Below are 15530 nucleotides of genomic sequence, written 5' to 3'. Positions count from 1 at the left end.
AGAGAAGGGGGAGGAGGAAACCCATTATAATTTTGTAGGATATTTAGGAGGGAATGAGGGTAAAATAAAAGGGGTTGCTCAATAAATTTTTAGTGGGTCGAGTTAAGTGGGCAGGTCAATAAAATGGTTAAAATGGATACTTATTTATTTTATAATTTTGGCTTTAAATAAAAAATCAGCAAAATGTGATTAAAAAATAAGCTGAGTGACTTTTTGAGTAAAACACCAATAGTTAAGTGACTTTCTGGTTAGAAAAACAAAGTTGAGTGACTTTCTGAGTGAAACACCAATAGTTAAAGTGACTTTCTGGTTAGAAAACAAAGTTGAGTGACTTTCTAAGTGAAACACCCATAGTTGAGTGACTTTCTAGTTAGAAAACAAAATTGAATGATTTTCTGAGTGAAACACCCATAGTTGAGCTCAGATATATCATATTAGTTGTATAACTTCCCAAGGTGGATGTAGTATTTTGCCTATGGGTTCATCTGAACCCAAGATTTTCAACATGAAATATAAGATATATGTAAAAACATACTAAAATTTTAAAAAATATTAGATTTGAACCCATAATTTTAAAAATACAATAAGTTTAGTGCTAAGAATCTTAAAGGTTAAATTTATTAAATTTAAATATTGTATCTGCCTCCGAACTTCCTTAATCATAACAGTCATTACTTCATAGCAAATCTAAGCTCACCTTCTGTCAATAGCATACTTAAGCAACAAATCAAAGTATAACTGGATATCTCAGATTGGAGAATTTCGTACACATTGATGACATCTTGAGATACACTTCAATATTTTTGCGGGGAGCTTTCAATTTAGTTGTTCGCTTCAGTTCTACAAGTGAAGCAAAGGAAGATAAAACACTGCAAAGTCATCAACAAGACTCTAAATCGGAATAGTCCTTAAAATCATGTCATTAGAATACCCCAGGCTTCCTCCATGAACATCATAGACAAGGTTTCTGTGTGATTTTTCAACCTCGGGATACAATGTCAAATAGGGAGAACACATATTTGGATGAGAAACTGATCAACATCCAGCAGTATTTCTTATGTATCATTGAGGAACAAAAATTATCTGCTAATTCGTGCCATTAGCATATATAAGCCGATTTTCTTCAAATCTTGGCCTGCTTCACAAATTAAGTTAGTGTTTGGGAACTCTCAAAATCCAGATTTAGTGACACAACCTAAAGTAGTGTTGTTATCTTGCTCAGGAAATGTTGAAATTGCTACCTTTTTGGGGTCAACATTGCTCCAAGGGGTCTAAACTTAAATCTCTCGCAAGCTCTCTTCCCCTCTTGGCCTCTCTCTCTCTCTCTCTCTCTCTCTCTCTCTCTCTTTATGTGCACACTCAAAACACATTATGCACACTCACATATTGTACAATATGTATGCGCATAAACAATAATATCTTATCACTATTATAGTACATACAATTTATTGCCACTGATCAATGTCATAGTTTAGACGAAGGCTAGCAAATTGGATTGAACAAGACGTACGTCAATTACAAACTATATTATAAATAAAACAGCATAAGAATCAGTAAGATGCTAATCTTTGAGTACCCAAACAGACTCTAATGTTGTCAATGATATAGTGAAACCAAAGGAGTAAACAGACTGCCGTTTCATTGTATTTCAACCACTAATGCTTACTTTGATCAGCCCACCGGCTTAATATGTACGACTAGCTTCATCAGAAAAGAGAAAAAAGAAAAAAAAGGACAACTAGTTACCCCTTACATGGGGATAGTACTTAGCATCTGACAAGCCAAAGGAAGACATTAATATGGGGGGTCGTTTGGTATGCGAGATAAGATAAGCAAAGATCTTCCATGGGATTATTTTATCTCATCTTCTGTATGGAACAGTAATCTCATCATTTTAGTACAAATGATGGGATAAAATAATCCCTGAACTAATTAATATCCATTACCAATCGTGAGATAAAATAATCCCGCATCTTATCCCGGAATTATTGTTATTGTTCCAGCAACCAAACGTGCCCGCTTAAAATGTTGGGACCTTTTCAAGTCCAATATCCAAGTAATTAACTCAATTTCGATAGCAAAAAGCGTAGAGACCAACAAACAACTCAAATCCGCCCATTAAATAGATTTGGGTAGACAGATTTTCTAAATAGCAACAAAATGTCAGGTACTGGCATTTCCTGTACTGCTTCCGGTTCATTTTAAAAGAAATTTGTTGAAGTATACAGTATATTTCGCATAAATGAGTTAAACACCAAAAACTAAGTTAGTCGGTATTACTAGATTTATTAAGGCCAAGTGGCCCTATTCACGCCGAACCCATCATAGGTCTGTTACGGAGTAAGGTGTTTTATTTTATCGTCCACAAATATATTCAAATTCTTGACTACATTTAGGCAAACCAACATGGAAGGTCTACACATCTTACCTGTACAACAACAGATGTGTTCAGAGTAGAATTTATGTCGATCGATCACGATTCTCTAACTAATCTCTTATCTGAATCTGCATTTTTACATTGAAATTCTCTAAGATGTGCCTACCAAAGGTGATTTTTGGGGGTAGACTGACCAAATCATTTTTTCTCTTGATTTTGGTCCATCAATGCACTGAGAACTTGCCTTGTTAACTGCTCTCGCAGTTGGTAATTCAATGCCAAGCTTTTCTCCAAATTCGCTTTTATAGCTACAAGTTCTTTTCTTCTCATCTCAGCAGCAGCAATCTCAGAATTATTTGAATGGTTAAGGCTGCCTTGAAGTTCTGAAAATCTTGTTTTGAGCTGGAGTAAGGATCAGAGAAACCAAAGAAAATTCTGTTAAGAAAGCAAGTTATAAGTTTTAAAAGTGTTGTGAAAATTGGAGAGCTAAACAAAGATAAACTAAACATTCTCCAGAAGGTTTAGTCAAGTCAAGTTTTTCTGTTTTATTTATTTCATTTTGTCTGTTGCTCCGAGGACCTGTACCTTGAAATTTGACAAATCTGCTAATCATTCCACTGTATTTACTAGGATAAAGAATCATAGAGCTTAGCAAAATAAGAGAGGAAGATGCTATTTCAAAAGAAGTCTCAAGAAAGTACTCCAAAAAGCTTGTATGCCCGACCAACCACCCAATCATATTGCTCGTGATTGCTGTACGCATTTCACTCGCTGCGTGATGATTGATTTACATAGCATCTTGGGCCTATGCATATCAAAGAATAACCTGAGAATTGTAGACGTTGCACCAGCAAGGTCTACGAGGAACTCAATTATTTATGGCTACTCAGGAGTTAAATTTTTTTTTTTTGCCAAGCAGACATGACTAACTACTTCCTACAACGAGAACAGATGCAAACATGAACTTGACGCTTGAGTTTGCAAAGTCAATCACAACATAACTACAGCTTCACTGTTCAGTTGTCTCTTCATCGTCTATTGATTCACCAAAAAATGTGTATGTCCATCAAAATGAAAAACAATATCCAGGAGAATATATGAGTATGTCTACAGAACATTTAGGGAAACAAATACTACCTGATTGACGTGACTCCTCAATTCTTCGACTTGTACTTGGCATTCAACGAGGAAATTTCCGACTTGGTCCCTGAATTCCTCCATTTCTCCACTTTCTAAACTGCAATACATCTCTTTCTCTTTCTCTATTTCCTCCAACTCCTCCACCTCATCCTTCAAATCCCTAACCACAAATTAAAGCACTTAATTAGAAGTTGCCTCGTAAATCCATTATGTTTTGCGATTAGAAAGTAAAAATTCAAACAAAACACCGTTCTGAATCCAACAGTTATATGCATTATGTTTTGAGAAAATAAAATTCAACACTATTATTCTGAATTCAGCAGTTAATCAGATATCATTTCCTGATACAACTCCATATTTTCGGCTAGAGCCAGTGAAAGTTAATGTCCTTTTATTTTCTAAAATCATCTTAATAATTACTACTACTACTTATTATTATTCAAAATAATAATTACAATATTTAACGTAAATGAAATAGCTATATAAAAACACCCGTATGACAAGAGAGAATAATCAACGATAATGATAAGTAGAAGAGAAGAGAGTAAATGCCTGTATATGTTGAGCTTGTTTTGATAATTGGGATTGTGGTGGTGGAGGCGGGAATTGAGAGAAGAGAGAATGAAGTAGTGAGATGCTATTTTGCGATCAAGGTTTAGGCAACGGAGTTGGATGGATGTGATGTTGGAGATTCTCGAAGCCAGGAGCTGATACTTGATGTGCTGAAGCTCTTTCTCCGACTGAAGAAGAGAGAGACGCTCCTTTCTCGTCTCCTCCATTTGTTCAACTCTTTCACCGAATGCCGACGGAAGCGCCATACTCCTCCCGCGCACGTTCACCAACTCCTACTCCACTACTTATACGGCACCAAAATCCCTCCAAACTTGACAATGCCCCTTCTACCCTTCCCAGACCCCTAATTTCAACTGGGCACTTATTGTCAGTGCGGATTTTAGTCTTCCTTCTTGCTTTTTTTGAATGTTTGAATTGGCTTATTTTAAGTGTTTTTTTGCTTTGCTTTTAAACTCTTTTTTTATTTTTGTTGTGTTTAGGAAAGATAAAAAGTATTTTTAAGCACTTAATACTAGTATATAAGCTAATTTTAAAAAGTCAATCCAAATGCTGTAGCATCCCCTTAGGAGGATACCACTTACGTAACAAAAGATAATTTTACACTTACCCGTTTAGAAGGAACTTATGCCAAAGGATATTCACAATCAAATATCTATTTCATCAGGGTCAGGCATTCTTCTAGCCATGTGACGAAAGAAATCAGCCATTTGCCGGAGAGGGGGATCAACGACACAGAGCACTATGACTATCGGGGGGTGTAGCCCAACTCGTGTACTACGATTATTTCCCGCTTCGCATCCACTTGCACTAGGAGGATTAGAATCGGCAAAATGTTCTCCAACCCCTTCTTGTAGGTGAGGTTGGCCATTAGAGTTATTTAAACTCTCAAGGTCGCTTCCATAAGTCTATTAGAAATAGAAGATGCCACGACTTGATTCCTTCATAAGGGAAGGTCACATTGCATTAGGGACATGTACATGATGCATATGCGCTATAGACAAAAAAAAACATGTGACAAAAATGAACAGCATATCAACAAATCATAACAAAAGTCCTAGAATCACAAACCTAGGCTCTGATACCAAAACTTGTAGCATCCCCCTTAGGAGGATACCACTTACGTAACAAAAGATAATTTTACACTTACCCGTTTAGAAGGAACTTATGCCAAAGGATATTCACAATTATAGTTAGTAGCGGAAATGGCCCCCGCGGAAAAAAAAAAATTTGGAAGTACGGCATTTTTTTTTTAATTTATTTATTTGTGCGCTCCGAAAAATTTCTTAGGTAAAATACAATATCAGAATACCATTTTAATATAGTAATTCCCTCCTCAAGTTGTCGACACGTTTAAGAACTTCGCATTGAACTTTTATTTCCAAAACGACACCATTGCGGGTCCATACGATACAAAAAAACCCAAACTAGAGATTTTCACGAAACTAATTTCACCCTTTGTACATAATTACAAGACAAAATACAAATTCGGTATATGGCATGACTTGGGTTAAAAACACACCCTAAGATAGCAAAACCAGTCACCAAGTTTAAGTTACAAGCACATGGTCTTGTTTTCCACAAGCTTCCAAAATTTCATACATAAGTGCCACACCTGTATCATGTACAAGTCCCCAAAAAGTTTACAAAAACTAAATACATATGCACATGTGATCTTCACTAAGGCTCCCAAAAGTATACTCCAAGTGGCCATCTTCATACCTCATCTCGCACATTACCTACGATAGAAAACAACTATCGCTAAGCATAAAGCTTAGTGGTGTATAAACTTTGGGCTTGGAGCCATTAAATTCTCCAATTCCCTTGTTCGCCGTAGGTGGTTCGATAAGGTAAAAATAAGCCCAAGTGAACAAGTATATCAAGGTATCGAATACAAACCTTGGAGAGTTTCAAAATGTCAATACCAATATTCTAAGGCTCGAGTATCAAGAAAGCTTATAATTCAATTCAAGAGAATTGTCAAATAATCACTTTCGCCCAATATGTACGTCATGCCATCACACTAAGCACAACCAATATCAAGACGGGCCGAAGCCTCGAAATCAAGAAGGACCGAAGCTCATATCCAGAAGGGTCGTCACCCAATATCAAGAGAATCAAGAACCATGTTGAAAGTGGCTTTCCACTCGTACTCGAAAATGGACGAAAATCCATCGTCAAGACGAAATGTAAATCCAAAGTCAAGATGGGCAAGATCCGAATCGAGGGGCATGCCAATATCGATGACTAGTCACCATAACAAGAAGGACAAAGTCCCAACAAGAATGCAAAATGATCAAGCAATTCGTACAAGTGGGCGATTTAGCAAAAGTTTTGCAATACTTGAGACAATAACCATACAATAATATAAGATGAAGAGTAAAGAAATAACTCATCAAGATACTTCAAAATTCCAGAAAAATAAAGATATTTTAAGTTCAAGTTTATACACAAACCTCGGCGTTTTACCACACAACAAGTTCTACCACAACTCGAGGAGTTCAAATCATCTACGCCATAGACCAACCAAAGTCCACTTCGTCAAATAATTCCTCTTAGCTTGTACAAGAGCATATATACCTTAAATACACAATCAAATATCTACTTAAGTTCAAAAGTCCCAGCACATCACAACTAAACACGAAATCAACGAAAATCGCCCAAACTATCAAAACAGAAATTCTGGACAGCGCTACTATCTTGTATTGTTGCTAGTTTCGAAGGGGTAAATGGAAAAACTGGACTTTGTGTCCTCAATGAAAGTTGTAGATATATGTCTTAGGGTCTCACACAATTTCGAATCACCCCTACAGAAATTTTGTACAAAAAGATATGCTCAAAATACTAACAGCAGTCCATGTAGAATGTTCACAACAGAAATCTGGACAGCACCTCCCCCTGCACTTCGTCCCCCCTTTTCGAGTAGCTAAAGGCAAAACTGGATTTTAAAGCCTTGATGAAAGTTTTAGGTCTACGAAATAGCTTTCTAGAACATCTTGAATCACTCAAAACGGAGCTGTATACAAGGAGTTATGCTAAAAACACTAACAGCAGTCTCAATCCAAAAACGGGTTTGTATACAATATTTTCATACACTTTATTCTCCCAAATTCAAGAACAACAACTTATCAACAACATCAATAACAACATCAACTGTTATTATACATCATCACTCCATTAATTCCACCCATCTAAATCCAACAAAACAGCCCCAATCCATAAATTGCAATAAGGCAACAAACGAGTTTATAATGCTATTTTCTCCGTTCTAATCCGTTAAAACTCCAAATAAACACTTTAATAACATAAAATAAATCTCATACATACCTTAGCAGTAGCTCAACCACGAAAGTATCCTTCCCCAAGGTCAATATTTAGCTTAAGATGACGATGACAACTCGTACTACATTTTCCTCTTCACGAGCTTTGAGATTCGGAGCTCAGATTTTGATCAAATCTTGGTTTTTTTCTCTCTACTCTCTTCTCTCTTCTCTCTCTTTCTCTAGGAGGTTCTGGATATTAGTTGATCTGAAAATGAGGAAGAGGGGCTTAAATATCACTTAAATGTCAAGGAAATGGGCCTGACCCGACTTGAAATCGGGTTGGGCCGAATTTTGGTGTCCAGCTTGACCTTTCTGCATTAAAACGTCCATAACTCTTTATCTAGATATCACCTATAAGCCCATAATATATGGTTGGAAAGGTATTTCAATTATCTACAACTTTCATTTTATGCGTTTTCCCAAATTCCTAAATTCGGATGGGGTTACGACCTCTCAAGTCAGATCACCCGAAACATAACTTAAAAAAAAAATATTTTTTTTTTCTTCAAAGAAAATTTTGGGTGTTACAACTCTCCCCCCCCCCCCCCCTTAAGAAATTTCGTCCCAAAATTTACTTTAGACTTACCTCAAAACAACTGTGGGTATTTAATTCGCATATCCTCTTCTCGCTTGTGTAGCCTCTTTGCCAGAATGATTTCTCTAAAGGACTTTTACTAGTGGAACTTTCTTGTTTCGAAGCTCTTTTGTCTCACGCGCCAAGATTTGGATGGGTTCTTCTTCGTATGTTAAGTCAGGGCTGACATCTATGGATTCAACAGGAAGAACATGAGATGGATCTGAGCGATATCTTCTAAGCATAGAAACATGGAAGACATTATGGATCCTATCCAACTCCGGTGGAAGAGCTAATTTATATGCAACTGGTCAACCCGCTCTAGTACTTCATATGGCCCAATAAATCGAGGACTAAGTTTTCCTTTTTGGCCAAATCTCATAATCTTCTTCCATGGAGAAACCTTTAAAAATACTTTATCTCCACTTGATACTCAATTTCACGCCTTTTAGATCAAGCATAAGACTTTTGTCTATCCGAAGCAATTTTTAGACGATCCTTGATGACTTTTACTTTATCCTCGAGTTCGTTGGACAATCTCGGACCAACCAATTTCCTTTCACCGACTTCACTCCAACAAAGGGGAGTTCTACACTTTCTTCCATATAAGGCTTCGTAGGGAGGCATGCCAATACTTGATTGGTAACTATTATTGTAAGCGAACTCTATCAAGGCTAGGGTGTCCGTCCCAACTACCCTCAAATTCCATAATGCAAGCTCGAAACATGTCTTCCAAGATTTGAATCACCCTCTCGGACCGGCCGTACGTCCGAGGATGGAAGGAAGTACTAAAGTTCAACCTAGTGCCCAAAGCTTCTTGCAAGCTAGTCCGTAATCTAGATGTAAACCTTGGATCTCGATCGGATACAATAGAAACGGGGACACCATGTAGCCTCACAATCTCATTAACGTATAATCTCGCTAAACGTTCAAGTGGGTAGTCCATTCGACGGCCAAGAAATGGGCGCTCTTGGTTAGCCTATCAACTATAACCCAAATTGCATCATGATTTCTTTGAGTGCGTGGAAGCCCAGAAACAAAGTCCATAGTTATTCTTTCCCATTTCCACTCAGGTATCGACAGGGGTTGTAACAAACCAGTTGGGACTTGATGCTCGGCCTTTATCTGTTGACAAACTAAGCATCTAGAAATATATTCCGCAATGTCCTTCTTCATACCATTCCACCAGTAGTGTTCTTTGATGGTTTGGTACATTTTAGTACCTCCAGGATGCATTGCACATGGTGAGGTATGTGCTTCATTCAAAATTTGCTTTCTTAAGTTGTCATCTTTAGGGACACATAACCTATTTTGATAAAGTAGAACACCATCCTCCCTTAATTTAAAATCAAGCTTTTCTCCAGTTTGAACCTTTTTGATCAATTTCACAAGCTCCTCGTCTAACTTCTGTGCTTCTTTCACCTGTTCAAGTAGAACTGGCTTGACTTGCAAACTAGCAGCAATAGAGCCATCCGAATTAAATGCAAGACAAGCATTCATGGCTCTTAATTTTAGAAACAAGGGCAGATGACTTAGAGATAAACTAGCAAAGGCTTTGCGACTTAGAGCATCTGCCACCACATTGGCTTTACCGGATGATAATCAATCGTGCAGTCATAATCTTTAATGAGTTCAAGCCATCTACGTTGTCTCAAATTCAACTTTTTCGTGTACCCAAGTACTTCAAACTCTTGTGATCAGTAAATATATGACACTTTTCCCCATATAGGTAATGCCTCCAAATTTTCAAAGCAAACACTATGGCAGCGAGCTCAAGGTCATGAGTAGGATAGTTCAATTCATGTGGTTTCAATTTTCGAGAGGCATACGCAACCACTTTCCCTTCCTGCATCAAGACACAACCCAAACCATGATGAGAAGCATCACTATATATCACATACTCCTTCCCTTCCGTTGGTAGAGTAAGTATAGGAGCTTGTGTCAATAAGGATTTGAGCTTTTCAAAGCTCTCTCGGCATTGGTCATCCCACACGAACTTGACATCCTTCCTCAAGAGTTTAGTCAAAGGAGAGGCTATAATGGAGAAGCCTTTGACAAACCTTCTATAGTATCCTGCTAAACCCAAGAAACTCCTTACTTCAGTTGGACTTTTAGGTGGTTTCCATTCAACAATAGCTTGAATCTTACTGGGATCCACCTTCACACCTTCAGCCGACACAATATGTCCCAGAAAGGCCACTTCACTAAGCCAGAATTCACATTTGGAAAGCTTGGCATAAAGCTTTTTCTCTCGCAAAATTTGCAGAACAATTCGAAGATGTTTTCCATGATCTTCACCATTCTTAGAATATATTAAAATATCATCTATAAAGACCACCACAAATTGATCAAGATAAGGCTTAAACACGCGATTCATCAGATCCATGAACGCCGCCGGAGCATTCGTCAACCCGAATGGCATCACCAAGAATTCATAATGGCCATATCGAGTCCTAAAGGCGCTTTTAGGGACATCTTGTTCTCTTACCCGTTAGTTGGTAATACCGGACCTCAAGTCAATTTTTGAGAACAAACTAGCACCTCTTAACCGGTCAAATAAATCATCAATCCTTGGCGGTGGGTATTTATTCTTAATTGTTATCTTGTTCGCCTGTTTCGGTAATCAATACATAGCCTAAGAGTCCCATCTTTCTTTCTCACAAATAGAACAAGAGAGCTCCCCGGGGAGAAACACTCGGGCGAATAAAACCTTTCTCAAGAAGTTCTTGCAATTGATTTTTCAACTCCTTCAATTCTCCGCCGGAGCCATTCGATAAGGCGTTATAGAAATAGGAGTAGTTCCGTGAATAACCTCTATAGGAAATTCAACCTCCCTTTCCGGGGCAATCCAGAAGATTTTCGGGAAGACATCAGGAAATTCACACACCACTTGTATATCCTTAAGGCTTGGACTTTCTAGGTGTGTATCAAATATATGAGCAAGATAAGCTTCACAACCCTGACTAATCATCTTTCTTGCCACGACCGCGGAGATAATATTAGATGTCAATGACCTTTCACCTTGAACAATGATGTGTGAAAGTGAAGGAGCTTTAAAGGTCACATGCTTTGATCTACAATCAACTACCGCATAGTACCTATAAAGCCAATCCATACCGATAATGACATCATAGTCTTGGAAAGGCATTTCAATCAAATCAAACAGGAAAACTAGATTTTGAATCACCAAGGGACAATCTCGATAGATTTGATTACAAACAACTTGTTGACCCAAAGGACTTTGGACAAGCACACCACAATCAAGTCTCACAGATTTCACATTTTTAGGAAAAACCAATGATGAGCAAACATAGGAATGTGTAGAACCAGGATCAAATAATGTAACAACACATAAGTCAAATAAGTGAAATTTACCAACAACCACGTCTGCGCCATCTTGGTCCTCCCTCTGTCTCATAGCATAAGCTCGTGTCGTAGCTCTGACTCACTAGCTCGATTGACTCCACCCGCACCCGTTGCTTGTGTGCTTCTAGATCTTGCACCTCTATTCCTCTCGCGGGAGGAGTGGTAATAGGTTTTTGAACCGAGCCTTCCGTACGCGGAGATGAAGTGGGGTTAGGATCAGGACAATCTTTCACTTTATGATCAAAGCTCCCACAGTTAAAACAAGCACCAGAAGCTCTCCTACAAGCACCAAAGTGATTCTTTCCACATTGTGCGCAAGTGGGTATACGAGTCGTGCCTTGGCCATAGCTTGGAGTGCTGGCAGTAGAGGAACTTGATCTATTTTGCTTATGTTGGACTGACTTGCGATCAGTATTAGCTTTGGAACTGTCAAACCTTCCCCTTTTGACGGACCTCCTGAATCGCATCAGCTTTCCTGAACTTGCGTTCATTTCTACTAGCTTGCTCCTTGTCGATCCTTTCCCAAGTGAGAGCAGCTGAAACTAATTTATAAAAGTTTTCATGTTGTAGGACCGCCACAGATTTTCTGATAGAATTATTCAAACCGTCTTCGAATCGCCTGCACTTATCCTTTTCATTATTAATAATACCACCAGCATAACGAGAAAGCCTGAGAAACTTCTGCTGATATTCAGCAATAGACATACCCCGTTGCTCTAAATTTAAGAACTCCTTTTTCTTAGCATCATGATAAGCGAAGTGTGGGACATACTTCATATGAAATTCTCTCACAAAATCATTCCAAGTAAGAACAGAGGTTTTGTCCCGGCATTCGGTACACTTACCCACCAATCATAGGCATCTTTTTGTAACAATGAGACAAAGATACTTAAATTTGGCGGCGTTTGAACACTCTAATTGCTCAAAAACTCTTTCAATCCGTTCCAACCACCGCTCGGCATCCGTAGGGTCAACGGTGCCTTCAAACTCAACTCCACCCATTTTTCTCATTTTCTCAAAGTTCATTTCATCGTGGTCGTGCATTCTTCTAGCCATGTGACGAAAGAAATCAGCCATTTGCTGGAGAGGGGGATCAACAGCAGGAGCACTATGACTCATCTGGGGGTGTAGCCCAACTCGTGTACTCTGATTATTTCCCGCTTCAGATCCACTTGCACTAGGAGGATTAGAATCGGCAAAATGTTCTCCAACCCCTTCTTGTAGGTGAGGTTGGCCATTAGAGTTATTTAAACTCTCACGGGCTGCTTCCATAAGTCTATTAGAAATAGAAGATGCCACGACTTGATTCCTTCATAAGGGAAGGTCACATTGCATTAGGGACATGTACATGATGCATATGCGCTATAGACAAAAAAAACATGTGACAAAAATGAACAGCATATCAACAAATCATAACAAAAGTCCTAGAATCACAAACCTAGGCTCGATACCAAAACTTGTAGCATCCCCCCCAGGAGGATACCACTTACGTAACAAAAGATAATTTTACACTTACCCGTTTAGAAGGAACTTATGCCAAAGGATATTCACAATTATAGTTGGTAGCGGAAATGGCCCTCGCGGAAAAAAATTTGGAAGTACGGCATTTTTTTTTCTTTTTTATTTATTTGTGCGCTCCGAAAAATTTCTTAGGTAAAATACAATATCAGAGTACCATTTTAATATAGTAATTCCCTTCTCAAGTTGTCGACACGTTTAAGAACTTCGCATTGAACTTTTATTTCCAAAACGACACCATTGCGGGTCCATACGATACAAAAAAAAATCCAAACTAGAGATTTTCACGAAACTAATTTCACCCTTTGTACATAATTACAAGACAAAATATAAATTCGGTATATGGCATGACTTGGGTTAAAAACACACCCTAAGATAGCAAAACCAAATCACCAAGTTTAAGTTACAAGCACATGGTCTTGTTTTCCACAAGCTTCCAAAATTTCATACATAAGTGCCACACACGTATCATGTACAAGTCCCCAAAAAGTTTACAAAAACTAAATACATATGCACATGTGATCTTCACTAAGGCTCCCAAAAGTATACTCCAAGTGGCCATCTTCATACCTCATCTCGCACATTACCTACGATAGAAAACAACTATCGCTAAGCATAAAGCTTAGTGGTGTATAAACTTTGGGCTTTGAGCCATTACATTCTCCAATTCCCTTGTTCGCCGTAGGTGGTTCGATAAGGTAAAAATAAGCCTAAGTGAACAAGTATATCAAGGTATCGAATACAAACCTTGGAGAGTTTCAAAATGTCAATACCAATATTCTAAGGCTCGAGTATCAAGAAAGCTTATAATTCAATTCAAGAGAATTGTCAAATAATCACTTTCGCCCAATATGTACGCCATGCCATCACACTAAGCACAACCAATATCAAGACGGGCCGAAGCCTCGAAATCAAGAAGGACCGAAGCTCATATCCAGAAGGGTCGTCACCCAATATCAAGAGAATCAAGAACCATGTTGAAAGTGGCTTTCCACTCGTACTCGAAAATGGACGAAAATCCATCGTCAAGACGAAATGTAAATCCAAAGTCAAGATGGGCAAGATCCGAATCGAGGGGCATGCCAATATCGATGACTAGTCACCATAACAAGAAGGACAAAGTCCCAACAAGAATGCAAAATGATCAAGCAATTCGTACAAGTGGGCGATTTAGCAAAAGTTTTGCAATACTTGAGACAATAACCATACAATAATATAAGATGAAGAGTAAAGAAATAACTCATCAAGATACTTCAAAATTCCAGAAAAATAAAGATATTTTAAGTTCAAGTTTATACACAAACCTCGGCGTTTTACCACACAACAAGTTCTACCACAACTCGAGGAGTTCAAATCATCTACGCCATAGACCAACCAAAGTCCACTTCGTCAAATAATTCCTCTTAGCTTGTACAAGAGCATATATACCTTAAATACACAATCAAATATCTACTTAAGTTCAAAAGTCCCAGCACATCACAACTAAACACGAAATCAACGAAAATCAGCCCAAACTATCAAAACAGAAATTCTGGACAGCGCTACTATCTTGTATTGTTGCTCGGTTTCGAAGGGGTAAATGGAAAAACTGGACTTTGTGTCCTCAATGAAAGTTGTAGATATATGTCTTAGGGTCTCACATAATTTCGAATCACCCCTACAGAAATTTTGTACAAAAAGATATGCTCAAAATACTAACAGCAGTCCATGTAGAATGTTCACAACAGAAATCTGGACAGCACCTCCCCCTGCACTTCGTCCCCCCTTTTCGAGTAGCTAAAGGCAAAACTGGATTTTAAAGCCTTGATGAAAGTTTTAGGTCTACGAAATAGCTTTCTAGAACATCTTGAATCACTCAAAACGGAGCTGTATACAAGGAGTTATGCTAAAAACACTAACAGCAGTCTCAATCCAAAAACGGGTTTGTATACAATATTTTCATACACTTTATTCTCCCAAATTCAAGAACAACAACTTATCAACAACATCAATAACAACATCAATTGTTATTATACGTCATCACTCCATTAATTCCACCCATCTAAATCCAACAAAACAGCCCCCAATCCATAAATTGCAATAAGGCAACAAACGAGTTTATAATGCTATTTTCTCCGTTCTAATCCGTTAAAACTCCAAATAAACACTTTAATAACATAAAATAAATCTCATACATACCTTAGCAGTAGCTCAACCACGAAAGTATCCTTCCCCAAGGTCAATATTTAGCTTAAGATGACGATGACAACTCGTACTACATTTTCCTCTTCACGAGCTTTGAGATTCGGAGCTCAGATTTTGATCAAATCTTGGTTTTTTTCTCTCTACTCTCTTCTCTCTCTTTCTCTAGGAGGTTCTGGATATTAGTTAATCTGAAAATGAGGAAGAGGGGCTTAAATATCACTTAAATGTCAAGGAAATGGGCCTGACCCGACTTGAAATCGGGTTGGGCCGAATTTTGATGTCCAGCTTGACCTTTCTGCATTAAAACGTCCATAACTCTTTATCCAGATATCACCTATAAGCCCATAATATATGGTTGGAAAGGTATTTCAATTATCTACAACTTTCATTTTATGCATTTTCCCAAATTCCTAAATTCGGATGGGGTTACGACCTCCCGAAGTCAGATCTCCCGAAACATAACTTAAAAAAAATATAT

At 38.1% G+C, this 15530-nt stretch overlaps 1 protein-coding gene and 1 long non-coding RNA gene across 3 annotated transcripts; both read right to left on the bottom strand.

Annotated features, from left to right (window-relative positions):
• Nucleotides 1–2327: 2327 nt before the first annotated feature.
• LOC132033665 (uncharacterized) lies at nt 2328–4433 on the bottom strand. The gene is made up of 3 exons (XM_059423704.1): nt 4070–4433; nt 3515–3677; nt 2328–2779 (listed from the first exon to the last, which is right to left on the bottom strand). The coding sequence occupies exons 1-3, from the start codon at nt 4333–4335 to the stop codon at nt 2576–2578; spliced, it is 633 nt and encodes a 210-aa protein (XP_059279687.1). The 5' UTR covers nt 4336–4433; the 3' UTR covers nt 2328–2575.
• Nucleotides 4434–5510: 1077 nt separating this feature from the next.
• Nucleotides 5511–15227, bottom strand: LOC132033657 (uncharacterized). Of its 2 annotated transcripts, XR_009408851.1 has the most exons (4): nt 15047–15227; nt 14173–14296; nt 6544–6667; nt 5511–5826 (listed from the first exon to the last, which is right to left on the bottom strand). It is a non-coding gene; the product is annotated as an uncharacterized LOC132033657 (long non-coding RNA). The 2 variants fall into 2 exon arrangements; XR_009408852.1 differs by lacking the exons at nt 14173–14296; nt 15047–15227 and adding an exon at nt 7415–7609.
• Between the last annotated feature and the right edge of the window lie 303 nt (nt 15228–15530).

The sequence above is a fragment of the Lycium ferocissimum genome, chromosome 2, assembly GCF_029784015.1.
Source record: "Lycium ferocissimum isolate CSIRO_LF1 chromosome 2, AGI_CSIRO_Lferr_CH_V1, whole genome shotgun sequence".
NCBI classification, from domain to species: domain Eukaryota; kingdom Viridiplantae; phylum Streptophyta; class Magnoliopsida; order Solanales; family Solanaceae; genus Lycium; species Lycium ferocissimum.
The sequence above is the reverse complement of the archived record's forward strand: the minus strand, read 5'-3'. Positions and strand labels throughout refer to the sequence as shown.